The sequence below is a fragment of the Thyridium curvatum genome (assembly GCF_004353045.1).
Source record: "Thyridium curvatum strain D216 chromosome Unknown NODE_53_length_294859_cov_82.703090, whole genome shotgun sequence".
Taxonomy (NCBI): domain Eukaryota; kingdom Fungi; phylum Ascomycota; class Sordariomycetes; order Thyridiales; family Thyridiaceae; genus Thyridium; species Thyridium curvatum.
Window position 1 is genome coordinate 188788 of NW_022156808.1, and position 24742 is coordinate 213529.

At 55.1% G+C, this 24742-nt stretch overlaps 7 protein-coding genes across 7 annotated transcripts; 5 read left to right on the forward strand and 2 right to left on the reverse strand.

Annotated features, from left to right (window-relative positions):
• Window positions 1-1395: 1395 nt before the first annotated feature.
• On the forward strand, window positions 1396-3351 carry E0L32_008232 (uncharacterized protein; the record flags this gene model as incomplete). Its single annotated transcript, XM_031143064.1, has 3 exons — window positions 1396-1512; window positions 1681-2748; window positions 2848-3351. 3 exons carry the CDS (start codon window positions 1396-1398, stop codon window positions 3349-3351), a joined length of 1689 nt encoding a protein of 562 aa, XP_030992554.1.
• A 784-nt stretch (window positions 3352-4135) lies between these two features.
• Window positions 4136-4957, forward strand: E0L32_008233 (uncharacterized protein; the record flags this gene model as incomplete). The annotated part of the gene is made up of 1 exon (XM_031143065.1): window positions 4136-4957. One exon carries the CDS (start codon window positions 4136-4138, stop codon window positions 4955-4957), a length of 822 nt encoding a protein of 273 aa, XP_030992555.1.
• Window positions 4958-5571: 614 nt separating this feature from the next.
• Window positions 5572-8190, forward strand: E0L32_008234 (uncharacterized protein; the record flags this gene model as incomplete). Its single annotated transcript, XM_031143066.1, has 2 exons — window positions 5572-7822; window positions 7952-8190. 2 exons carry the CDS (start codon window positions 5572-5574, stop codon window positions 8188-8190), a joined length of 2490 nt encoding a protein of 829 aa, XP_030992556.1.
• A 681-nt stretch (window positions 8191-8871) lies between these two features.
• On the reverse strand, window positions 8872-10211 carry E0L32_008235 (uncharacterized protein; the record flags this gene model as incomplete). The annotated part of the gene is made up of 2 exons (XM_031143067.1): window positions 8872-9153; window positions 9216-10211. 2 exons carry the CDS (start codon window positions 10209-10211, stop codon window positions 8872-8874), a joined length of 1278 nt encoding a protein of 425 aa, XP_030992557.1.
• Window positions 10212-11944: 1733 nt separating this feature from the next.
• On the reverse strand, window positions 11945-13522 carry E0L32_008236 (uncharacterized protein; the record flags this gene model as incomplete). The annotated part of the gene is made up of 6 exons (XM_031143068.1): window positions 11945-12588; window positions 12645-12770; window positions 12826-12829; window positions 12897-13040; window positions 13111-13141; window positions 13194-13522. The coding sequence occupies 6 exons, from the start codon at window positions 13520-13522 to the stop codon at window positions 11945-11947; spliced, it is 1278 nt and encodes a 425-aa protein (XP_030992558.1).
• A 2769-nt stretch (window positions 13523-16291) lies between these two features.
• On the forward strand, window positions 16292-19750 carry E0L32_008237 (uncharacterized protein; the record flags this gene model as incomplete). The annotated part of the gene is made up of 2 exons (XM_031143069.1): window positions 16292-16351; window positions 16442-19750. 2 exons carry the CDS (start codon window positions 16292-16294, stop codon window positions 19748-19750), a joined length of 3369 nt encoding a protein of 1122 aa, XP_030992559.1.
• Window positions 19751-22053: 2303 nt separating this feature from the next.
• On the forward strand, window positions 22054-23851 carry E0L32_008238 (uncharacterized protein; the record flags this gene model as incomplete). Its single annotated transcript, XM_031143070.1, has 4 exons — window positions 22054-22195; window positions 22251-22449; window positions 22508-23546; window positions 23612-23851. The coding sequence occupies 4 exons, from the start codon at window positions 22054-22056 to the stop codon at window positions 23849-23851; spliced, it is 1620 nt and encodes a 539-aa protein (XP_030992560.1).
• Window positions 23852-24742: the final 891 nt, after the last annotated feature.

A 24742-nucleotide genomic window follows, 5' to 3' on the forward strand; every position in this document is an offset into this window, starting at 1 on the left:
GGACGAGTTGATCTGCCAGGGAAACTTCTGGAATGTCTTGAGGGATGGTGATCTCAACAATGTCACCTTGGCTAAAAAGGTCAGTACCATACTCAATGCTATGGGAAATACGTGAATATAAAGACAGGTACTGGAGTGGAGCTAACACGTCATAATATAGGCGCTCATGGTTGTCAGACATCGTCTCACGAGACTTGATACAGACGGATGGTTCGAGCCGAGGGATTTTCAGATCCAAGTGTACACGACCATGGAATCCCAAATGAGTTTCAGCAGAGAGGAATCCACCATTCGTCCTGGCGAGACCCTCGCGAGCCTGAAGGCCAAACTCAACCAGTGTCAGGTCTCAACATTTGCACAGCATGCATCTGACATGCGCAATTGCCTACATCAAGAGCTCGCCGCTATCAGCACGAATGCTGCTACCCCCAAGATTGCTGACGATGCAAATGACCTCCGGGATGATCTGAACCAGGCCTTCGGTCGCAGCGATGCTGACAATGCAACATGGCTTTATCAGTTCGTTCTCCCCTGGGCTGCGCCCCAGATGCTTGACGGCAAGCCCATTGAAGATGGCAAGGACTACGCTGCGCTTGTAGGCGAAGCCAGGCGCTTGGCGATGGAGTCAGATGATATACAGGTGCCCCTTTTCTTCAGGGTAAGCCATGACCCGATGCAGACCCCCAACCCAGTGACGGAACATTGAAAGCCTGAGCTGACCTCTTGATTTTGCTCGTTGGCAGCGTTGGCAGCAAACCGTGACAAACGTCAAAGCAGCAATCTCTTGCATGAAAAAGACGAGCGCAAGGCTGAGCGAGTTCCAAGCCCATGCGGGCAATGCGACTGATGGCGTGTCCAAGGCGACGAGGGCGGAGGCGCCAGCAGAGGCCGGCCTGCAACCCATCGTTGCAAGCGAGCCTTTCGATCTGGGCGATGAACGAGGTGGCCACGGTGACTTCTTCGAATGCAGCTTTGACTGGTCGCAGCTGGACGAGATGCAATACCACTGGTGGCGACCCTTGTGAGAGGAAAGATGAGCATGATCGTCAGGGAGAATTGGGGGAGCAATCAGGTTAGCTTTCTCACAATACTGTAAGATGCTATGCCACAGCGTCTGAATTCGGCAAAAGTACCTAGTCTATATCGTTGGTAGCGTTGTGTGCAGTGATTGACGTTTCTTGTTTCTCACTTTGCAATAAGATGTATCTGAACTCGTGATAGAGGACCTTCCCTCACTTAGCCAACCTCACATCTTCCTCCCACCTATGGGTGCTGCCTCCACAATCATTTCAAGAGAAACCTTTCTTCCGAGATATTGGCGCCTTCAGTCTTTTGAAACTCCTGGGCACTTCAAGTCTATTTACCCACAGCTTCATTCTGCTAATCTCCTGTACGATGTGCCTCCCCTGCTTTCCGTTCTCGGATGTCTGGCTCGAGGACGAGCCTGAGCAGCCGGCAACCCTGGCGTACCAATACGTCTGGAACGGAACAAGATGGATTCTTCTTCAAGTCGTAAGTTGATTTCTTCTTTCTGACTCTTCTTTCCATTATTTGGCAGCAGGGCGTTTCCCCCTCTAGCTAGCACTTGTTTGGTTTTCTCCCCCTGAAATCAGACAAATCACCTGGCCCTCAGAATTCCTTCACGTATTACTCAACGCAACAAACTGCCATCACCTGCAGAGGGGCAAGCCAATTTTCCTTAAAGTCTGTCAACAATTCCCTGCCTTCCCGCTCCGGTCATCTTCCCAAGCATCACAACCCTCTTTCCTTCTCATCTGGGCGGCAAGAGCAAGTCAGTGTGGCTTCCTCATCACATCATCAATCAGCACCCTTGACAGATCTCAAACAACGCCCGTCGCTTCATCTCACCGGTTGGGAAGCCTCGATATGTCGTCTCCAACCTTTCCTCCTCGAGCGCGATCAAGACCCCGCCACGTCGCGTTCGTCGCGGATGAAGAAGATATTGAGCCCAGACGACCTTCTTCCAGCCGTCCCCGCAGAGATTCCATTTCTTCTGCAGCTCAGCCACCTGAAGAGCACAGGCCCCATCCGCTGCCAAACAACATATCGATAGAGGCACAAGCCGGCGGTGCTGGTCCTTCAAACGCTGCATCGAACCCGGGCAATCCTTCTGCATCTGGCGTTGCTGAGCCGGTCCCTATCCGTTCTGGTACACCTGCGAATTCCGATCAAGCTGCTGCCCCTCCTGTGGGAGCCCCCCCGAATCCTACTGCTGGACGCCATCATCTCTTCGACCAGCCTGCGGGGCCACAGCTGCTCCCTCAGATGTTTGCTGCTCCGTTTGGTGTTGGGCAACCATTTCCGTATCAGTTCCCGCCTCAAAATTTCCTCGGCCCTCCGTCGGGCCCTCCCGGACCTCTCGCAAGCTCTCCTGGCGGAATGGAGGGCCACCCAGGACCGCATGTGCAGGGCGTGAACTTTCAACCGCCCGTCCCTGACACCAGCAACGGGCCATATGTGCACACTTACCACCCCCGGAGCGACCCGCCAGGATTCATGTATCCCGCATTTCCAGGAGTCAGTGCCTCGTCTCTTCAAGCATCCGCACCCCTATCTGCTCCTTCTTTCTTCCTCCCTTCACCTTTACAAGCAATGACGTATCCGATTTCAGTCTGGACGCAGAGTCTCTACTATGCAAGTAGCAACACAGTTGTGTCTGCGCCCCTGATGATTGCTTGCTTGATAGTGGTGGACGACTCGCCATTTTACAAGTGTGGAATGGATGAAGTATTCCTCGTCCTTGCTCGTCCTTCAAGAACGACATCTCTCCTATTTTTCTTTCCCTCTGTTTTCGAATTTGATGTCTGAACTAACAATGCCTTGAAGCCTGCCCAAGGAATCGCGTTTCCCGTCCAGGGTGCGACTATCGCCGGCGCAACAGCCCCTATTCTGGTCGGCCCTCAGACGGGCATGATGCCGCAGCAATTCTATCTAGGAGGCCAGCAACCGGCCCCTGGTCCGCCAATGGCAGCCGGTCCGCCAATGGCAGCCGGTCCGCCAATGGCCGCCCAGCTGCCTGCTCTGGGAATGGGCGGCCCGCCTCAGGCCGGCTTTCCGGGAAACTTTGGCATTCACCCCGAGCCAGCCCTCGGCGTTGGCCGAACGCCGGCCGAGACCGCTCTCCACCAGCAGGCGTTTGCAGAGTCCCACGGCCTCAACCAGCCGCAGGATTTCAAACCTGCCGACGATGATCCACATCGGTGGTATTGGTGCCGGGAGCTGGACGGGAACTGGACCCAGCGAAGCCGTCTCACCATCGACAACCTAGGCGACTGCCGCTGGTATCTCACCGAGAATGGAGCGTTCTATGCTGTTCGTCTGCCAAATTAAGCAGCGAGTGGCTGTCAGCAAGGAGAGCCAAGAGACAAATCGGACACAGAGGTATGGTAGATGGGCTCAGTGTCACATGCCGTTTTCGACCTGCTAATCAGCATATAGCTCGAACAGTCTAATACGTGGCTGATTTTCCCCGTCCACCCCCAAATTTGGAGCCTTTGCGATACGGCCATGCTTTGGGGTATTGAGTCTCGACGGTCACTGGGAGCTTTTGCTATGCGAGGCATGGATATTTGCAGGAATGATAGGTCTGACTTGCGACTACAATTCCGTGTAATTGGTGCTTAGTGAATAGTGTAGTGATTCAAGCACAACCAAAGGTGCTTGGTCTTAGGCATCATATCAATTCGATACAATCTCAGTCGACGTCGTACCTGGCCGGGAAATAAGGGAGCATCAACTGAGCCCTGTCTGTTTCATGCAAGTCATCTTCGTAGCTGTGCAGGGATGTAAAGACAAGGATGTGTAGACCTCGGTAGACGGCACGGGAACTCCCCCAGTCCCTGCCAAGAAACGGGCACCTTATCTTATCGATGGTGTCACTGCCTCCTCCCCGCATATCATCAACGACACCCCATGCTGAATGGCATGATCTTGGATCGATCTTCCTTTGTCATTCTGTTTCTTTACTAAAGGAGGTTGTCTCAGCTTATCAGGCCAGCAAAGAAAGTCAACTCAGTTCTGCGCCCAGAATCACTTCATGCTGCTGTGTCTCCAAAACCAAACAACCCACTAATAACCTCGGCTTCTCACATCATATCATATCGCAGCACTTACCATGCTCCTTATAGGGCTGACAGGGTCCATCGCGACGGGAAAGTCGACCGTTTCGAGCCTGCTGTCCGCGCCTCCCTATTCGCTACCCATCATCGACGCCGATCTGCTGGCCCGTAAGGTCGTCGAACCCGGCACCTCAGGCTACAATGCCATCGTGAAGCACTTTGGCGAAGGCATCCTCGTCCCCGCCGGCGGTGACGCCCAGATGCCCGAGCGCGGGACCGACGGCAAGGGCCGGCCCTTGGACCGCCCGGCGCTGGGCCGGCGCGTCTTTGGCGACGCCGAGGAGGCGCGCAAGAACCGCGCCGTGCTCAACGGCATCGTGCACCCGGCCGTGCGGCGCGAGATGTACCGCCAGCTGGCGCTCTGCTACCTGCGGGGCCACTGGGCCGTCGTGCTCGACGTGCCCCTGCTGTTCGAGAGCGCCATCGACACCATCTGCGGCGCCGTCGTCGTGGTCGCCGTGCGCGACCCGGCGGTGCAGATGCGGCGGCTGCGCGAGCGCGACCCGCACCTCAGCGCCGGGGACGCGGAGAACAGGGTGCGCAGCCAGGGCGACGTGCGGGACAAGGCGCGGCGGTGCGAGGCCCGCGGCGCGGGCAAGGGGTACGTCGTGTGGAACGACGCGAGCCGCGAGGAGCTGGCGGTCGAGCTGGCCAGGGTCATGGAGCAGGTGCGGGCGCGCAGCCCGTCGTGGTGGAGCTGGGCGATGCTGCTGTGCCCGCCGCTCGGGCTCGCGGTCGGGGCGTGGACGTACTGGCAGAACCTGGGGGTCAACAAGCGGTGGAAGAGGCAGGAGGACGAGGCCAAGGCCAAGCTGTGAATGTGGTTTTCTGGTCCTGTGGGCGTCGGCGAGCGGCACATTCATATCGGGGAGGTGGTGCTGTACGATCTTGGGCGGGGGGCAGTTTGATACCTACATGATTTATCTTCAGTGGGCGGTGAATTCCAAGTTACCTATATGCCTCAAGCGAGGGTGCCAACTCGCTACTGCTGGACTGCCTGTTGGCAAGGAAGGCTTGACAACACTACTTGCTTGACACAGTTATATTCAATAGCAAGGGCACTGGATTGCTGGCTTGCAACAAGGACGGCAAATTGTCGGGCAAACTATTCATCTCGTCTAGAAAATTGGCGGTGCTGTCTCTTCCCCCTCGTGACTGCGTGTCTACAATCGACCTTTAACGCGTCGCAACTCTTGACTAGTAACTTGAGTTGCACCTACCCTCTATCTCCTTCATCTTTGATCACTCGAGTTGCATTCGTTGCATCCATTTTTATCCAGCATACGGATTCTACAAAACTCTCTTCTCGTCCCGTCCGGTTCCTGCGTTTGGCATCATTTGCTGATGCGGCAGGTATCCGAGGCGTTGTCCTTTGACACGCATCTCATCGCAGCCACAGGCCTCTGCCGCTTCTCGTCGCAAACGAACCATCATGCCTCCCCACTCACTCATCGAGTGGATCATCGGACAGAATGTCCCCCGCCCGGCCAAGGAGAAGTCTGAGCCAGCGCCGGCGGCGGAGCCGGCAGCGACTCCGAAACGCAAAGTCGTGCACATGGAGATTACGACCGACGACGAGGGCGAGACTGATACGGTCGCCCTGACGTACCCGCGCACCGGCAAGAAGGACGCACCTGCTCCGAAACCCGAGGAGCCCGCCAGCGCGAGCGAGGAGAAGGCGGAGGAGTCGGAGGCCGAGTCGGCACCGGAAGTGGTCAAGAAGGTGCGCTTCATCGGCACGCCGCCACCGCTCAAGTCCGCCCTCAAGAAGCCGACGCGGGCTTTGACCCTCATCGAGAGCGACCTGGAGAGCGAGGACGAGGATGACGCATCGGACACGAGCGAGTATGTCCCTGTGATGATGATTAAGAAGAAGCAAAAGCAGAAGGGTAAACGGCATGAGAAGAGCGAGAAGAAGAAGAAGAAGTGTCCCAAGCAAGCGGGGAGCAAGAAGCCTCATCCAACATGCGCTTGCGAGGAGTGCATCGCCGCTCGGCGCAAGGCGAAGAAGGCTAAGGTTGTGCTGATTGCGGAGACGGATTCGAGTGAGACCACTGACAGCGATACATCTACTACCGATGACGAGTCGGAAGAGAAAGAGAAGCCCAAGGCAAAGGCCAAAGCGAATCAAAAGAAGAACAAGAAGGGCAAGCCTGAGACTGAGAGAGAGCCTGAGGAGACATCAGACGGCACACAGACCGAGACAGACGTTGAGTCTTCTGCGTCCGAGCCGACGCCCCCCTTGAGCAAGAAACAGAGGAAGAAGCTGGCGCGAGAGAAGCAGGAGAAAGAGAAGAAGAAGCAGGAGGAGGCTGCCAAGAAGAAAAAGGCCGCTGAAGAATCGGCCAAGAAGAAGAAAGGGGACAAGTCGGCAAAATCGCCCCCAAAGGAGTCCAAGAGCATCTCCTCCGCTTCTTCCACCATCTCATCCTCTTCTTCCAAGAAGTCCAAGAAAGCTTCCTCGGCAGACGTCCCAGCCCCGGGACCGAAGACCGACCTTCGCGCCCCCCACCTCCTCATGCCCTCGCGCCCGCAGGTCATGCACGTCGAGCACGCCGTCGAGACGCCCGACGACCCGCGGCCCAACGCCTTCCTCGACAACGAGCACGGCGTCGTGCGCATGTACCACGGCCCGGCCTACGGCAACCCCTACGGCAGCCTGTACCCGCGCCGAGCGTTCAGCGGCAAGCCCCTGCCCGCGGGAACGCCGCACCCGCTCCACAACGCCTATTTCCACGGCTTCGTGGCCGGCCCTGAGCACCACCACCACGCCCCCGCCGCGCCGGCGCAAGATGCTGCGCAGCAAGCGGATCCGCCGGTCGCTCCACCACCGGAGCCCGCTCCTGCTGCTGCTGCTGCTGCTGCTGCTGCTGCTGCTGCTGCTGCTCCTGCTGCGACGGCGCCGATGATGCCGCCCGGGATGCCCATGGGGCCCATGTGGCCAGGCTACCCCTATCCTCCGCCTCCGCCGTGGGGAGCCTACCCGCCAGGCCAGCCGCCGTACCCCGCGCCGCCGATGCCGCCGATGCCGCCGATGCCGGACCTGCAGCCCCCGCCGACCCCGGCCATCATGTCCGCGACCAAGCCCGCGTCCACCCGGGACAAGGGCTGGGACACCAACGTGGGCCCCGCCGGCTCCGGCCGGAACGAGGCCAAGTCGTCCCCCAACAACAACCACAACAACAAGAACAACGGCAAGCAGTCGGGCCACCACCACCACCACTCCAACAAGTCCAAGGCCCCGAAGCACCGCACTGGCGAGCAGCAACCCTCCTGGGCCGGATTCCCCCCTCCCGACGACCCGAGGTCGTGGGCAGAAGGCAGCAACAACAGCGCGACCAAGGTCTTCGACACGGCCAAGGACGACGACGCCCAGGGCTGGGGGGGCCGCAACGAGTTCGACAAGCCCTCCGGCAGCAAGGCCGGCAGCAAGCAGAACGATCAATGGGGGGGAGGATCCAACAACGACAACAACAGCTGGGACGGAGGAGGAGGCGGTTGGCCAGCTGCCGACAACAACAACGACGACGCCAACCAGTGGGGAGGAGGAGGAGGCTCTGGCAAGAACAACAATAGCAACAAGTCCAACAAGTCCAACAAATCAGCCGATCAATGGGGCGGCGGCGGAGGCGGCTGGGACGGCAACAACAGCCATGGTAGCCACAGCCACCGCAACAATCCTGGTACGTCTTCCCCTGTCCTTTCCTTTCCCTTTCCTCTCCTTTCCTTGCCCTCGTTCGTTCGTGCCGCTACTCGGCTGCACCGGCTCTCGCGTGTTTACTAAACAATCCTCTTTTTTGTGCGTTTTCCAGTATCCCCGACCGGCATGCCAGGCGCGTTCTCGCCAGCCCCGGCCGGCCGAAGCGGCGGCGGCGGCGGCGGCGACCAGAGCGGCGGCGGCTTCGACGGCGGCAACGTCACGGGAGAAGGAAAGGTCACAGTCAACCCGGACTGGGCGCGCGAAGCGACGAGTGCGTATCCGGACTGGACGGACCTCTCGGCTGCGCAGCCCGCGCCCTCGCCAAGCGACAAGGGAGATACCCAGTGGTAAGAAAAGGGTTATGACATGCCAGGGCCAGACAAGAGTCCCGGGGGGATTCGGTGCGCCGTGGCTGGCGAGTTGCGGCAGGCAGTCTATGGAGCAAAGATCAGTGATGCCAATATCTCTCTAGAGGGATACGTGTGGACAGCAGGCTCCATGGGCCCATGGCTGCTCCTGGACAAAGACCATGCCTGGACGGCATCAGGCCAGTGGCTTACCCAGCCTTCCCTGCTTCATCGACCCAGGATGTCCATATTCGCTTTAGGGCAGCTCCGTAGAGAGCACTTTTTGGAGGGTCGGATGGACCTCTTGCATCATAGCACGGGGGCGAGGATGGTTGCACGTTGGGAACGTCACTACGAATGGTTCTGTGTGCGATCGAGTAGTCTAGATAGAGCGGCGAATCAATTCAAGTAATCTGCCTATCAGCCGACTTGCTTGCAAAGGGATAAGAATTTTTGTTTAGGCCTAAGACATGGTTGCCCAGTACAGGTATTGAAGGAAACAAGCCACTGTTGAGACAAGAGTACACATATCGGTCAAGTACCAAAACACCCGAAAGCACTGAAAGTGAAAACGACGCGACGGTGTAGAAAAAAGGAGTGGCTGGCCAGACTCTGACCTATTGACGGCCCATTAAGGGTAGAGAACAACGAATGCGAAGGCTAATGCATATTTGATAGCTAGCATCTACTCGTCATCCTCGTCCTCGGAGTCGGCCTCCGCGAGGAAAGTGAGGAAGGGCTCGGCAGCCTTGCGGACCTTCTTCGAGGTTGCCAGATCGACGTACTTCTTGCTGGCCCGGGTGCCCCACTTGGTCACGACGTCCTCAGAGATCAGATCGTGCAGGTAGTAAAGTTGGAGGACCTTGACCACCTTGTCGAACATCTCGGGATGGTCCTTGCCGAGGCTGCCGATGAGACGCTCGGTACCGCCCAGCAGAGCCTTTTCGTGACGCTCAGAAGTAACAATCTACACATCTATGTTAGCAAACTGGCGTTCCACAGGCTCTTCAAAGTGCAAGATGTACTCACCTGGCTCAACATGGCCTGGCGCTTGGGAATCTGCGCAACAATGTTCTCGTTGAACAGGGTCTGGACCAGCACAAGAACGGTGCGGTGCTTGCTCTCGATGCCGAGCTCCTTTGCCTTGACGTAGATGCTGATGTCGTCCACCTTGTCAATGCTGCCCTTCTCCTCAGCTTGCTCCGTAATCCATTCGCCAAGTTGGTCGTAAACGGTGTTTCCACCGCCTTCGCCTTCCTCGTCGTCCTCATCGCCGTTGATGGCAAGCTTCTGCTTGAACTCGCCAGGCAGAGACTGCTGACGGGCCTTAACCGCCTCGGCGCTCATGTCGACGGCCCACTCGACGTCCTCGTTGTCGTCACCGTCATTGGCAAACTGCTGCTCGGCCTTGGTCTTGCGAATGACAGCGTCATCGTCACTAGCGGCGTCGGCCTCCTTGCTGCCGTTCTCCTTGCCGGAGCCGTTTGAGGATTGCTCGTCGCCGCTGTTGCCGTTTTCTTTGCCGGCATTGCCATTCTGCTTAGCCTTGCGAGCGGCCTTGCGCTCAGCCTTGTCCTTTTTGCCCTTCTTGGGGACGTTCTTGAGGATGAAACCGCTCAGCTTCAGACGAAGATCGACATCAGTGCGCTGACCGCAAGCCTTGCAGTCGAGCAGGATGCGACCGTCCTTGATCTGGACATCGGTCTCAGGGTTCTTGCACTTCTTGCAGAGAACGAACTTGTTGATGAAGCCATCAAGATAGTCCTGAAGCTTGGCCGAGTCGTGTGCACCGTTGATGATCCAGCGGTCGTCGGCAGGATCAATGTTGGTCTGGGCACCAAGCTCGAAGCCGAAATACTTGATGAGGTAGGCACCAGGGCGGGCAAGGGACTGGGCAACGCTGCTCAGGTTGACAACAACGGTCTTGATACCGTTACCCTTGCCTTCGATCTTGGTCTGGAGCCTCTCCATCTTGTACCGATAGAAGGGGTCGGAGACATCGCGGCGAACGTTGACCTGAGCCATGATTGCGGTATGTGCTGGGTAGGCTGGATACGAAGAATGAAGCAGGGGGCAGTTTTGTTCTGTTTGCGGCTTTAGGACACGGGGTGCGAAGAAGGACTCGAGTGTCGAAGTGAGGTAGATGACGAGAAGTCCAAGAATATCATGGACTCTGAGGACTGACGAGGGATGGGTGCGAGAAGCAGGGCCGATGGGAGCCAAGGGGCATCAGTGTTGCAGCGGCGGACTTTGCGTGGACATAGGGTTGACCTGTGTACGGTTCTGGAGAGTATGCATTAACGCGAGAGACGAAATGCTCCAAGAATCTCAGCCGTCCGATCTAGGGTTGGGGCTACAAGGTTTTCGCGGTATGCGAAAGGGATGCAGCTCGATGGGGGGAAGGTGTCTGAAGACGGCGATTTGATCGTGCTGATACATAAACAACGTGTTGCTCAGTATCTCGAGATATGGGAGTGTTTTGGTGTGTTCCGAAGAATTCCAAGAGAGACACGAGTTGTCAGAAGATGGAGAAGTGCTACGATGCGATGGCGATAGGCGACGGGGTTCGAGTGAGCTTGCGAGGCCTTTTAAGGGAATATGAATGCCTGGAGGGGCGCGCTTTGTGGAGGGGTCGACGTGCGAGACAAAGTTTGACGTGGAGGCCAGAGAGTCAAATAACACTCGGCAGACGTGGCTGTTCAGTCGAAGAGGTATGCAGAGCGGGACGCTTTGGGTAAAGCAGGATCGAACTCCGACAGGTGGAATAGATGTCAGTGACGATCTAGTATTTTTTTTGGGTTGTTTGTGTGTTGGAGATTGGATGGAGCCGTGGGAAGAAAGAATTTTGGGTTTTAGTTTGGTGGAAAAGGCGGTTGGAGTAATGAGCCTGGGGAGTAGTCAGCGAGCGCCGGGCGGTGGCGGTTGGTGCTTGGTGCTTGGTGGTCTGGTGTTCTAACTTCTACGGAGTAACTACCTAGGCAAGGCAGGGCAGTGCAAGTGCTGGGTGACTGGCTGAGGGGAACGGAACCGGACATTTGACGGGGCGAACAAAGAAAGGGTCGGAGTTAAGAGCGTGCCCAGAGCCTGGCGGGGCTTGGCCAGAGCTGGGTCAAGTCTCCACGTGACTCTTCAGTGGAGTATGAGCTGGAGGCGGAGGGGGATCGAGCAATGTTTGGTAGCCACGGATCACATCGAGAAACTCGCTCGCATTGCTGAGAAGGCACAAGACTTCCTGTGCTGCAGGCTACATGTACCCAACCTGGACGTCACCGCCTAAGCCTTTGAATTCTGCATGCACGCAGCCCTCGAGAGACAACCCTTTGTTCAAGAATTCTGCTGCCACGTGGACATGCCCGTTTGACGTGTCTAGGGCGTGCAACGGCTGGCTGAACATCATGTCTTAGGTATTTGGTACGAATTTGTTCATTTTCCCGTCCTGGCTGTTGTGGGAGAGCCTGCGAGTGACCCAAAGGCCTCGAGCCATTCATGCCTTGTCCGCGCCCATATCAGCGCCCACATCTACGCCCAGTGGCACAAACCTCAATAAGCATCGTTGGCCCAAGGGCCTGGATGATATCAGCTGGTCTGACATTTCCATCGACTCCGCCGTCATCGATTCGTCGGGATAGGTTGTAAACCGGGAATAGATATCCTGCAGTAATATTTTCATCTCTGCCATGGCGAGACTGAAAAGCAATGGACAGCTTGTGTCAGCACATATACGATTGAGCCCCCATGAACATAATTTGGTGGTCTGCTTACTGTTTCCCGATGCATCCTCTGCCACCATTGGCAAATGCAAAAGACAACCTTTTCCTCTCTGCGTCCCCTTCCTCTTCCAACCAGCGGTCCGGGTCGAACTTGTCGGGCTCGGGGAATACTCTCTCGTCGATCCGGTGCACGGAGTACGCCTGGCAGCTGACGACAGTTTTCTCCGGCACGAAATAGCCATCGATCGTCCTGCCGCCTCGAGGGACGTAGCGAGGCAGAGACATTGGGATGGCCGGAAAGCATCGCAGCCCTTCCTGCACAACCGCCTCGAGGAAGGGCAATTTGTCAAATTGCGTGTCTGGATCTTGTGTCAGTTCTTGCTGCAACCGCCGCTGCAGGTGCAGAGACGAAGGCTGCGACAGCTCCCACATGAGGAAGCACAGCGCGTCGCCGGTCGTGTCGATCCCAGCGGCCATGTGGTCCAGGCTCTCGGCCGCAATGTCTAGTTGCTCCATGTCGTGCTGCTTCTCGCGCATGCGGCTCAGTAGCGTGAAGACAGCTGGCGATTCTCCACCGCTTGCACTTAGGACGAAGTCGTCAGCCAGAGGCGTCTCACGAGGCTTGGCAAAAAGGTACAGCACTTTGCCAATGACTTTGTGTAGCAGGGGATTGTAGAACTCGACGAGACGGTCTTTGACCAGGTCAGCACACAGACAGGGGCCAGAAGAAATCATGGCGGGTACATACTCTGCAGGCTGTCGTCGAACGCCACCTCGCGCATGATCTCCTCATCCTTCTCGCTCTGTAGAGAATCGACACCGTAGGGGTGGAACAGATGATGGGTGACACAGTCAAACGCATATGCGTGGAGAGCTTAGACGGAGGTTAGTGAGACATGCTGTCATACGGGATGATCGAATGAACCGACCGATCTGAACTTATGAATTAGCCCTGTCCGTCACTACATCCCAAAAATATGGTACTGGATCCCGAGCTTACATAGAGATCAAGACTCCCACCGACAGACTCGGTGCACCTCTTCAGGACATTTTTGGATCGGTGTACGATACCGTTGAGTGATGGCTGGCGCATTACATTGCTGTTTGCATAACGATCTGCAAGGATGCGTCTCCTCCTTGCATGCTGTACGAGCCAACAGTCAGCCGCAGGATTCTAGACATATCGCCCAATGACAGCGGGGGTTCATTCTTACATCTTCTTTATTCAACGTCGTGAACATAGTCCTGGTCTACTTAGCATGCGGGACATGGCAATACGAGAAAAAGCGCGCCCTACCTTCGACCATAGACCTTGAATAGGTCGTAGAACTCAGTCTTGTCATACCCGCTTCCACCCGAGCAATAGATCTCCTTGACTGCAGTCTGCGACGCAAAGGCCGCCTCGTTGGGCCCGATCCGCACTACGGGTCCATACTTCTGGTGCAGTCGATGGATGTATCTTGTCCTGTTGGTATGGAACTCATGCCATTTCAAGACGACTGATGTGAAGATTGAGTAGGCTGGGCCTGGCAGTTTTCTCAGAGGCGAGCTTAGACATTTGACGATATAAGCCACCGCAAGGAAGCCACCAGCACTGAGCCAAAACCACGGCGTGAATAATAGCATTGTGACGTCCGCGACCCGTGAAAGATACAGCTTGGTAACCCGGGTGCTCAGATGGAGGGTTCAGCCCAAGTAGAATGCAAAGAACAAAGTATGGGAAGCAAGTCGAATTGATCAGTCAATGGTTCTTATACATAGCTGCAACAGAGGGGCTGTAGATAAGGCGTGTTACTGCAGCACGTTTGCGGTCTTGATGTGGAGAAACATGGTGCTGCCAACCTTCAGTAGAGCCACTCTGGTTTGGCCCTTTAGCAATTCAGTGGGAGAATCAATGGGTCTCTCCAAATATTGTCCCGATTCGGTTAAGGTACATGTCACCCTCGAGGTCAAGCATCATCGTCAAGTATCCCATTCGATTCATCTACAGTGAATATCACAAACTCGCTATCTTCATCACGGCGATCATCGGAGGAGTTCTCATACACTTCCACCGTAATCTCCCAACTCGGGTCAATCGTCTCATTTGTTGAGTTAAACAAACCCCGCACACCACACAAACAACGTCACTTGTCAATAAGCAGATTTGTACAATAAACGGCGCCGGGCACTTAGAGGTCCGTCTTTCCCTCGCCCTTCTTTCCGCCGAACATGCTACCGAGCCAGGCAGCGCCGGGAACAGACATCTTGGCCGCGGGAGGGTACTCCTTGCCATTGACGTTGACCTTGGGTTCGCAAGTGCACCACTGATCCTCACTCACACCAGAGAGTGCCTGTGGGATGTGGTTGCCGCAGCCGCGCCACGTCTTCTTCGCTATTTGCATTCACTATCAGCCATCCAATTTCCTTCTGGTCAAGGGTAACATTCAACTTACAGCAAGTCGAACAGGTCGCTGACATGCACATCTTGGCTCTGTTTATTGACAGTCGATTGTAAGGGTTGGTGATGTTTCAAAATGCTTCTTTTGGTAGGGATTGTATGGTGTTATTCGCGGATGCTCAGAACTGAAGTGTCGTTTGGTGATCTCCTGATGCGGGCCAACTGTGGACGACTTGCGTTTAAATATGAAGCAGGAGGGGCTACATGACACAGGTGCTGAGAGCTTGAATCGTTACTAATTGTGATGTGGTACATCGCCGACGCTCCCAGTGGGATCGGGTTCCTGGTTGGCAAGTCGCCGATCAGAGCTAGAGCCCGGGGCTGTCCAAGCCGGACTTTTGCTTTCCTGCACCTGGCAGGCAGCTGACTCGGGCCCGGGCATCGGCGACTCAGCGATATGACCTGCCACATTCCACCCAATCTGCCATCCCACAAAGCTATGACCACACGGGACGGGATTATCAGCTCGTCTCGAGGCTCTGCAAAAACCGAGCAACGCGGTCCGCGAGCCAAATCTGGGGCTCGGGTTGCTTCACGTTATGGCTGGCGCCAGGTATGAGTGCTGACAAGTCGCTGGCTATGCCGGGAGCACATAGACTGCTCCAGTGGTGGATAGCCTGAGTCATGTCCCTGCTCTTTGGGACATGCTCGTCCTCTGCAGAAGGGACAATGAGCACTGGGCTCTGGAAACGGCCCCAGAAAGAAGCGAGCTTTGCATCGTCAAGATCTGCCGAGAAGTAGTCATCATCACCACTGACGAGAGCATTAGATCATGAAAGACGGTAGGCATAAAAGTGATATGAGGATGTATGAAACTCACCCCGGAGCAGCCAGAGAATACCACCGATACGCAGTCATTGGAGAGTTGAAATCATTTGGCAGCTTATCGCGTGGCATGATATCATCTTCACGACCAGCTTTGATCATTTCGGAAGCAACAGACAGGCTCTCGTGCAACGCGTTCTCGCTCATGATGCCAGCTATCGCCTCCTGGTCGGCAACGGGGCCCTGAAGAATGAAGCCTTCCACACGCTCGTTGTTGTATTTGGCATTATCCGTATATTCCATGCAGTCCTATCACATCATCAGTTCCGTGTGACGGGGAACTAGGAGGATTGCGCTTCACCTGGCAACCAGTAGAATGCCCCATCAAGACAATCTTTTGCTTGCCAAGGCCCCTCAAGTATTTCACAAGAGCGGAAATGTCGGCCACATCGTCTTTCAGGCGGTGGTAACCAAAGGCTGTGAAGGAGCTCGAGAGTCGGAACTCGAAGACGGAATAGCTTAGTCCATCAGTGGCTCCGAGCTTCTCGGCCACGGTCCGAACATACGGTACCGTGTGCGGGCCGTCCCCGAGACCGCCGATAAATATCAAGGCATTGCGAGATGATGTATCCCCCAGTTCGTACGCGCATGCGTTTTGGGTGGGAGAGGAGAAAGGGTGTACGAGTACTGGATATGGCGCCATCCTGACTGAGAAGACCAACTGTCCAGCTTGGCTCTCGAATTGGTGATCTGGAGGCGGTATTCTTGAGCTTTAGTTGGCAAAGTCTGGAAAAGAGAATAGTGTTCCAGATGAACAGTTTTCTATATTAGCATTAAGGAAGAAGCTTCAAGTGGAGGAGATCATCAGGGTTCTTGACTCCAAAGCGTAACATCCATACCTGGAGGTGAGGTGTCAGGTTAATCCTCCAGGGCTCTCAGCGGATGCCAGCATAGCCGGGAGAGCTGGCCTCCAGGTGGGTCACTCAGGAAACCACTCAACTGTGGCAGCACCCGCAATTAGTGCATCCCGCCTACCAGCTTCAACAGATAGGTACCTAGTGTCATCTGGAATTCGAGATTGGCTCACTTCTCCATGTCTATCCACCTCATTCCCAAAACCTGAATACAGGCCTCACCATCGCATGTCTGATAGTCTCCAAATATGTTAGGTCACTCTTTCAAAGACCAAAATGGAGCCTTCCTCAGCATATCGCAACTCGGTCACACGCCGCAACGAGTTTTTCGCAAAGGTACGAGGAGCCTGTGTGTCGATGCTCACCAGCTGTCGGAGTCTATCTGTCCCATCTGAGCTTCAACTACTAACGCCTTTTTATTCACAGCTCAAGCCGGTCTGTGTTGAGATTAGCAAGGCAGTTATGCGTCAAGAGACCATAAGTTCGGCCACCAAGCAAGAGCTCATTCGACTCACAGACCAGCTGTATGGCATCCTGACCACACAGACAGCTTATGATGCGTCAGTGCTCGACAGCAAGCTCGCAGAATACGTCTTTTTCCCGCTTTCCTTCATTTTTCGCAAGAAAGAGCAATGCCCGGCCCGCCTTGTCGAGAATGCGGTCAAGGTTGTGCGTGTACTCATCCAGTATGGGTGGAAATCATCGATATCCAAGGAGCTGTCCCAGCAACTTCTCATCCTACTGACCTTCCTCGTTGGAGGAGTTCCTGGCCAACCAAGAAGCCGGGATTCTCCTGAAGAAACAGCTCTGGAGGGATTTCGAGCCCTCACTGCGTTGATGAGGGCTGCTGGCTCAGTGTCGCCTACCTCATCCCCCTTAACCGATATCAATCTAGTACCTGCAATGGGCCATACCATAACTGTCATTCTCGACGGTATCAATGATGGAGAGACTACAGATATCCGACTAGAAGCTTTGGATACAATCCAGGCATTATTTACCAGCGTCAAAGACCTCGAAGCGCTCGCATCCTTTTTTCCGGGCACGGTGTCTTCACTGGCTACAGTGCTTTCACCGCCAGAGTCGCTCAAGACCCAGAGAAGAGTGCTCATCCGCACTTTGCAAGTGCTCAAAACTATCTTGGTCAATGTTATGGGCGATATGGCCACCAGAGATATACAGAAAAAGGCAAAGGACAATGTCAAAGACACAAAGCCCGAGAAGATGTTGACACCAGCCTGGCTGGAAGCGACCGCCGCGCAGGTGAAGTTGGCCCTGTCCACAGTTCTCAAGCTTCGAAAACACGGCTCTTTCGAGGTTCGACGTGCTGTTGAGGTATTCACAGTGACACTTCTTGATGAATGTCACTCTTCACTAGCAAATTGCACATCGATCCTCGTGGAAAGCGCCATCATCGCTGGCGGCGAGACCTTCATAGACACAAGCAAGTCGACCCATGGCCTGGCTTCGATTGACCCAAAGGCAAATCTCGAGGAACTTGCACGTATAACAAATCTGGAAGATCTCGCAACAATCTACCCAGAATTAGGCGAGGTGGTCAAGACAACCGTATACGACTGGATCACAAGTTTACCGCGGTCTCTTCAGTCCAGCGACGAAGATGTCAAGAAACAAGCGATACAGAACCTGATGAAAGGCAACAAACTGATTCGAGATCTTCACCTCGACTCATCGATGATTGAGGGTAGCCTGGCGACCACTCTCAGAGACAGCGTGGTTACACTCGTTCGCAATTCCAAGGAGTCAAAGGTTGTTGGAGATGTCGACTTTGATGACAGCTTTTCCGGCAATAGGAGTCTCGTCAAGTCACATTCGGAGGAACCGGAATTCTTGCCAGTAATCATGGCTCAAGATGTGCAATCGAGCACCCGCCAAGAGCTAGCTACTTTCATTGCGAGTATTGGTACACCGGCCCAGCAAGCGATGCTAGCGAGCGAAATGCTGGCCTACGTGCAATATGCAGAGGGCATAGAGCAGATATCTGCTTACTGGCTAGCATTCCAGCTGCTCAAGTCATCTTATTCAAAGACCTCCGACGTGGACTCCTTCCTGGATCTATCCATGCTCACCAACGCTTCTGACAATCAAGAACTCGTCTTCAACGAGCTGTACACTTTCTCAGTATCAACACTGTCGGCACACTCTGATACTGTTGATGTGGACTGGCGTCTTGAGGCTGTAGCTCTGGAGATCACTGCCTTTGCATCGTCCCGTATGGGGGCATCTTTCCGGCCAGAGCTCATAGACGTTCTATATCCGGTGTCTACATTGTTGGGGTCGCCTACGCCTCAGCTTCGTCGGCATGCGATAACAACACTCAACATCATCGCCGCATCCTGCGGATACGATAATGTCTCGGCAATGATTATCGACAACGCCGACTACATGGTGAATTCCATCTCTCTAAGATTGAACACACTGGATATCTCACCCGCCTCTACAAAAGTCTTGACGATGATGATACGGCTCACTGGACCCAGCTTGATTCCTTATCTTGACGATGTCATAGCTGCCATATTTGCGGCCTTGGACAATTACCATGGCTATCCCGCCTTTGTCTCTAGCCTATTCGCAGTGCTTGGAGAAGTGGTCGAACAAGGCGCGAAGTCTGATGTCCTGTTGCTTGAAAGCAAGGACAGAGTCGTGAGCCATAGGAAGAGAGCCTTGGAGGCCACACGGACAGAAGACATCGTCGACATGCTCGCTGGCCGTACAGAGAAGAGGCGAAAGCAGCGAGATGAGGTGGATGTTGAGGAGATCGTCCGGGGTCATTCTCAACAGCCATGGAAATCTGAGGCAGAGACGATGCTCGACCAGATGGAGAATCCAGAGCAAGAGCAAGGCGAGCAGTCTTCCGGCAAGGAAGTCGACAAGGCAGAAGTGCCCAAGACACCGACATACCAGATTCTGTCGCGTATAGTCATGCTTACTCAACATTACCTGACCTCCCCCACACCGACGCTCCGCAAATCGCTTCTGGACCTCCTCAAGACAGTTGCCCCAGCCTTGGCGCCCGATGAGAACGCTTTCCTGCCCTTGATCAACAGCGTGTGGCCCGTCCTCGTCTCGAGGCTTTACGATAGCGAATCTTACGTCGCGATCGCAGCTTGCGGGGCATTAGCAGCTCTTTGCGAAGCCGCGGGGGACTTCCTGGCGAGCCGCATCAAGACGGAGTGGTGGGACCGTCTGGGGAAGTGGTGCAAGAAGTCTAAACGCGATGCGGCACAGCACGGCAAGGGACGCGGGGTTGCAGGCGGAAGGAACCCGCCCACCGAGCGAGGCCGCCTTGCGGGGGCCGCCGTGGGGCTTTTGGAATCTAATGCCGGCGATATCCTGATCCCAACGCGGTCGGATAGTGGCGACTTGGGCGTCCAGCTCTCCAGCACGTCACCTGCCTCGTCCCTCGCGGCCGGCTCGACAACTGGCCTGGGCAGATTCGCCCAGGCGGCTCAGATCTGGGAAGCCGCAGTCCAACTCTTGACCGCGATAGTGTCCTTTGTCCGTCTAGACGACGAGATATTTGACGAGATTTTGGACTTGTTGGCCGATACACTGGCCCGGAACGACGCGGCCCGCGAGGCTCTCGAGGTTGTCAACGCGGATGCCGTTTGGCTCGCTCTCTACAGACGCGGAGAGGCACAGCTCCCGGCCCAACCACACCTGGAGGGAGCTGGCTTTGCAGATTTCGAGCCAGCAACCAATCTAGTCAGGTGAATGCGGTGAATGCGAATCTGACAAGTTTGCATTTGTCAGGCCTTGTTAGTTAGCGTGACCAACGACGTTGTTGACCAGATGAAATACTATCTTAGCTATACCAGATAATAGCGCGTGTCGTCGAGAACACGCATTACCTCATTACTTCACCTAGGTATCTGTCACGAGCCCCGTGTGTGTCCTTCCTTGCGTTCCAAAGACGCGGGTGACCGCTTGAAGTCCAGACCAAGACCAGTGTTCTAGAACCCGAAGCTAGACAGGGTTTTAAGAGGCTTAATCCGGCGCTAATGCACGGCAATTCCATGATGTGCCGGTGGGACGGGGCACTCCGGGCCTTTGCTCGGCACAACCGAGATAGCACGCGCGCGCCGGGAGTCCAGTTCCTGGTGCTATCTATCTTGTAGAGTGCGCACCAAGGGGTAGTCGCGGCTGAAATGAGCAGTTATGGAGACGGTCAACATACAGTGGCTTGAGGCTCGGTGAGGCTCGAGGTTAGCGTGGCGAAGAGTAGTGTGACGCCGTCCTGACGGCTCCTGGCCCCGCAAAGACATTATGAAAAACTACTTCCGTGACAACAACCAACCCCGTATGACGCTCTCCCATGACGCCACGTATCTTGAGTCCTCGCGTGCCCCCTTGTGGGGTGAATTGTCTTGACCGATCCGGGACTGCCTGCAGATATACCGGCGGCCCTTCGTGTTGTTCGGAACTCTACGCATGCCATTTCTGTGCATGGTGCAGTGGCAGGCTGTGGCAGGTTTTGAGCCAGGGATATGCATTCAATGTGCAGGCCCATTCTTCTGGTGCTTCTAGAAAATATCCTGAGAAGCTTAGCAGTGTGAGTGATCCACTGGCCCCGTGGACGCCATCGGAGGCTCAAAAAACACTAATCATTCGCGAGAGATATGAAGCTATCATAGTGGCATGAAGCTATCATAGTGGCAAGACAGGCTCGGTGTGAGTGGGGAGCAGCAATGAGAATGACCTTATGCTCAGTAACCGAGGCTCTTCAGAGCACCGTTTGAACTCCTAAGCCGCCCCAGTGCGTAACGCACTTCCTCTTTCGCTCTAGGTGCTCCTGACGATACCCATGAAGATGTTCGGCCAGGCCGATGAGGCCATTCTTGACCGAACTCCTGAATATAGGGATCGTGGTCTATGCGGCTATCAGTCTTCTGAATTGGGACACCGAATACACTGCCTATCGCACAGTCTTCTCAAAGGATTGGAGATCTTGCATTCGTGATAGAGATCTTATCAACGTCCTGTCAACCGAGAATAGTATCAATCTATCATGTTGAGATATCTTATCATCGAGTGACTCTCGATTTCCTAGTGGCGTGGTGCCATTCCCTCATAACATTATCGCTAGGCAGAGAACATCCAAGGATTGTCAACACCGATTCAAGTAACGAGCCTCAAGGAGCTGGCTGTAGTGGACGGAGCTAAAGGAATGGCTGGTGATGGTGTCCTGCCCAAAGCCTTACTTGCTTTCAGCTATTCCCAAATTGCAAGATGATGTGCTAGGAGAGGCCACCAACTGCTAGGAAATGGCAGTAATGTGAGCTACCCCAGATTGACCACGATCCGGGGTTATGGTGTTGCAAACCTCACGATCCAGACCGAGCCTTGGGCTCGAAGACCAACCATCACGGCCCTTTCTCGACGCGGCAAATGCTCCGTCGACCAAGCTTTGTATCCCCGCGCTCTAAAATAGCCTTATCTTGTTTAGAACCTTACTCAGGAGAAGGCCGGGTGCGCCCACCCTGACGAGCTAAGACCTCGAGCCGCGGAGCAAATTCAGCTAAGGCGGTAGGTCTGCCTCCACAGATACGACAAAATGAGCATCATTGCGTATCAGTAGGCAATTCCTAGTCCCCGGAGGGCTGGATGGTCTGTTTTTTCCCCACGTAAAGCATGCCTCGACAGGCCTTGATTCTCCTCAGGTCCGAGATAGCTTGCTGCTATCAACGGTTGCCACCATGTCTAGAACAGGGGCGATTGCCGGGGGCACACTCGTTCGTGCAACACGCTAATGGACCTCTATCAAGGGTGGCACAACACCCTTTCGCCTTTGTTCTGGACTGTCTCAGTAGGCATTGGCTTGACCGGGTGGCTTCCTGTATGGTCGCTTAAGAGATATACCCACGACACCATCAAGGAGTTGAGAGATATTTAAGACGCTGTGCCTCCCCGCTCTTCCCATGTTGTGACCCCGTGTTGGCCAGTCTCTCTTCTTTGGCGCATATCCTCAGCCTTTCTTGTTTTATTGTGTTGTTAGTTGAGAGTGACAGCTGCCCAACATGGATGCTTCAAAGCAGCCCGACAAGGCGGACGTGGTCACCGACAGTGAGATATCTGACGATGTCGAGACTGGGGTTGTTAACAAATCGGGACCTCTGGCCCGTGATCTGAAGAACCGACACATGCAGATGATCGCCATAGGTTTGTCAACCGTGAGATGCGCCCCTACGGCAGAGCAAAGGCTAAAGAATAACAGGAGGTGCTATTGGTGCCGGTCTCTTCGTTGGCTCGGGAGGTGCTCTGCACGCCGGCGGCCCTGCTTCGCTCCTGATCTGCTACGCCATCGTCGGTGTCATGCTTCTCTTCACCTGCCAGGCCCTGGCGGAGATGGCCGTTCTCTTCCCTGTCAACGGTGCCTTCTACACATACGTCGTTCGCTTCTTGGACCCTTCATGGTATGTTTTTGGAGATACCCCCTTGATGTGCCCGGACAATTTCGCTGACCGAACTCAGGGGTTTCGCCATGGGCTGGGACTACGCTCTCTCTTGGCTGACGATTCTTCCTTTCGAGCTCACCGCCGCATCCATCACGATCAAGTTCTGGCGTTCCGACCTCAACGTGGGCATCTGGATCGCCATCTTCCTCGTCTTCCTGTCCTTCATCCAGATCTTTGGCGTCCGTGGCTACGGCGAGGTCGAGTTCATCCTGAGCATGATCAAGATCATGGCTTGCGTCGGCTTCATCATTCTCGGCATCGTCATCAACTGCGGCGGTGTCGGCAACCAGGGCTACATCGGCTTCAAGTACTGGAGCGACCCCGGTGCATTCAACAACGGCTTCAACGGCTTCGCTAGCGTCTTCGTCGTCGCTTCTTTCGCCTTTGGCGGTACTGAGCTGGTCGGCCTGGCTGCTGCCGAGTCTGCCAACCCTCGCAAGGCCATCCCCACGGCCACCAAGCAGGTCTTCTGGCGAATTGCCTTCTTCTACATTGTCAACCTCTTCATTCTCGGCCTCATCATCAAGTCGAGTGACGAGCGTCTGCTGGGTTCCTCCGGTGCCAACACCAAGGCCTCGCCCTTCGTCCTGGCCATCCAGGATGCCGGCATCAAGGTCCTGCCGTCCATCTTCAACACTGTCATCACCCTTGCTGTGATCAGCGTTGCGAACTCGTGCACCTTTGGCTCCACCCGCACCATGCAGGCTCTCGCTGAGCGTGGCATGGGCCCCAAGTTCCTCGCCTACATCGACAAGAAGGGCCGGCCTATCTGGTGCATCCTGATCCAGGTCGCCTTTGGCTTCCTCGCCTTCATTGGCGAGGCCACGGACGGAGGCACCATCTTCGCCTGGCTCCTGTCGCTCTCTGGCCTGTCCTTCTTCTTCGTCTGGGGCTCCATCTGCCTTGCCCACATCCGCTTCCGCTCCGCCTGGAAAGCCCAGGGCTTCACCCTCAACAAGATCCCCTACAAGCCGACTCTGGGTGTTATCGGCAGCTGGATCGGCCTGGTCCTCAATGTTCTGTGCCTCATCGCCACCTTCTACAGCGCTCTTTACGTAAGTATTTCTTTCGTTGATTTCCTCCCAATTCCGATCATCGTGCTGACAGCGAACTCCTACAGCCGAGTCCCAGTGCGAAGCCCAACGCCGAGTACTTCTTCCAGCAGTACCTCGCTGCCCCCGTCGTCATCGCGCTCTACCTCGGATGGAAGGTGTACTCTAGGGAATGGCGGATGTATGTGCCCCTCCTGGAGATCGACCTCAAGACTGGCGTGCGCATGCTTGAGGACGACGAGGAGGAGGTCATGCCGGTTAAGACTTGGGCCAATCTGCCCATGCGCATTGTCCGCGGTCTCTTCTAGAGTCGAGATGTTTATTTGCGGTACTTTGATATGTTATTGGATAAAGAAAAGGTCATAGACACTAGCTTTCCCAAAAGTACATAGACAGCCGGTCTCATGAAACTGGTCAATCAATTTGATGTTTTCAAGGGAAGCCAACAATTGCAGAGTGAAGGGGTTCCGTGTAATTGTCTTGCGTCAGCTCCAGAACAACCTTTGGCACTAAACTCGCTGCTTTCGTCAACTCATACACTGCTAATTAGTCAAATGACCACACATTTGACGTAGCGGAGAGTATGATTAACAGAAGAAAATAAGATATTTATAGGATTCGAGAATTTGCCAGAGTCTTCAAATACAGTATGAAAGAAGAACACGATTGCTGTCGAAAAACAAGGCAGCCAAGAGGTTCATGTTGGTGTATTTTGGCGGTAGCCTGGCGGCCTGTTGCCGTGTCCTGCCACCTGTCGGGCTCAGCTTTCCCCAGAATTAGCCGACCACGACGACCACCGTCCCCTTACGCACGCCTTATGAGTGGGAACATCGAAGCAAGGCAGTGCATGAAACGGCCAGGTACTAAACATCAAGCCAATCCCAATACCAGATCTCGCCCTTTGGCAACTCCTGCGACAGTCGGAGATCGATACGCTCGCCTTTCCGGCTCAGAGGCACTGCAGATTCGCTACACAAAGGTTGCCGTACATTATTCTTTCTTTTTTATGAGCGCAACAGCAACGACCGTCCTCCCCTTTCCATGTCCGCCCTGATGACCTCCTAGGAAGCTTCTCGACTCCACTCCAGTGACCGCATTCGAGCGATAGCGACTGAAACATCGGCTGTACTTGTCCCCTCCCCGAGCTGCCCCAGACATCTCGACTCCAGTCTGCTCCTGCTGCCACGCAACCGACTCGA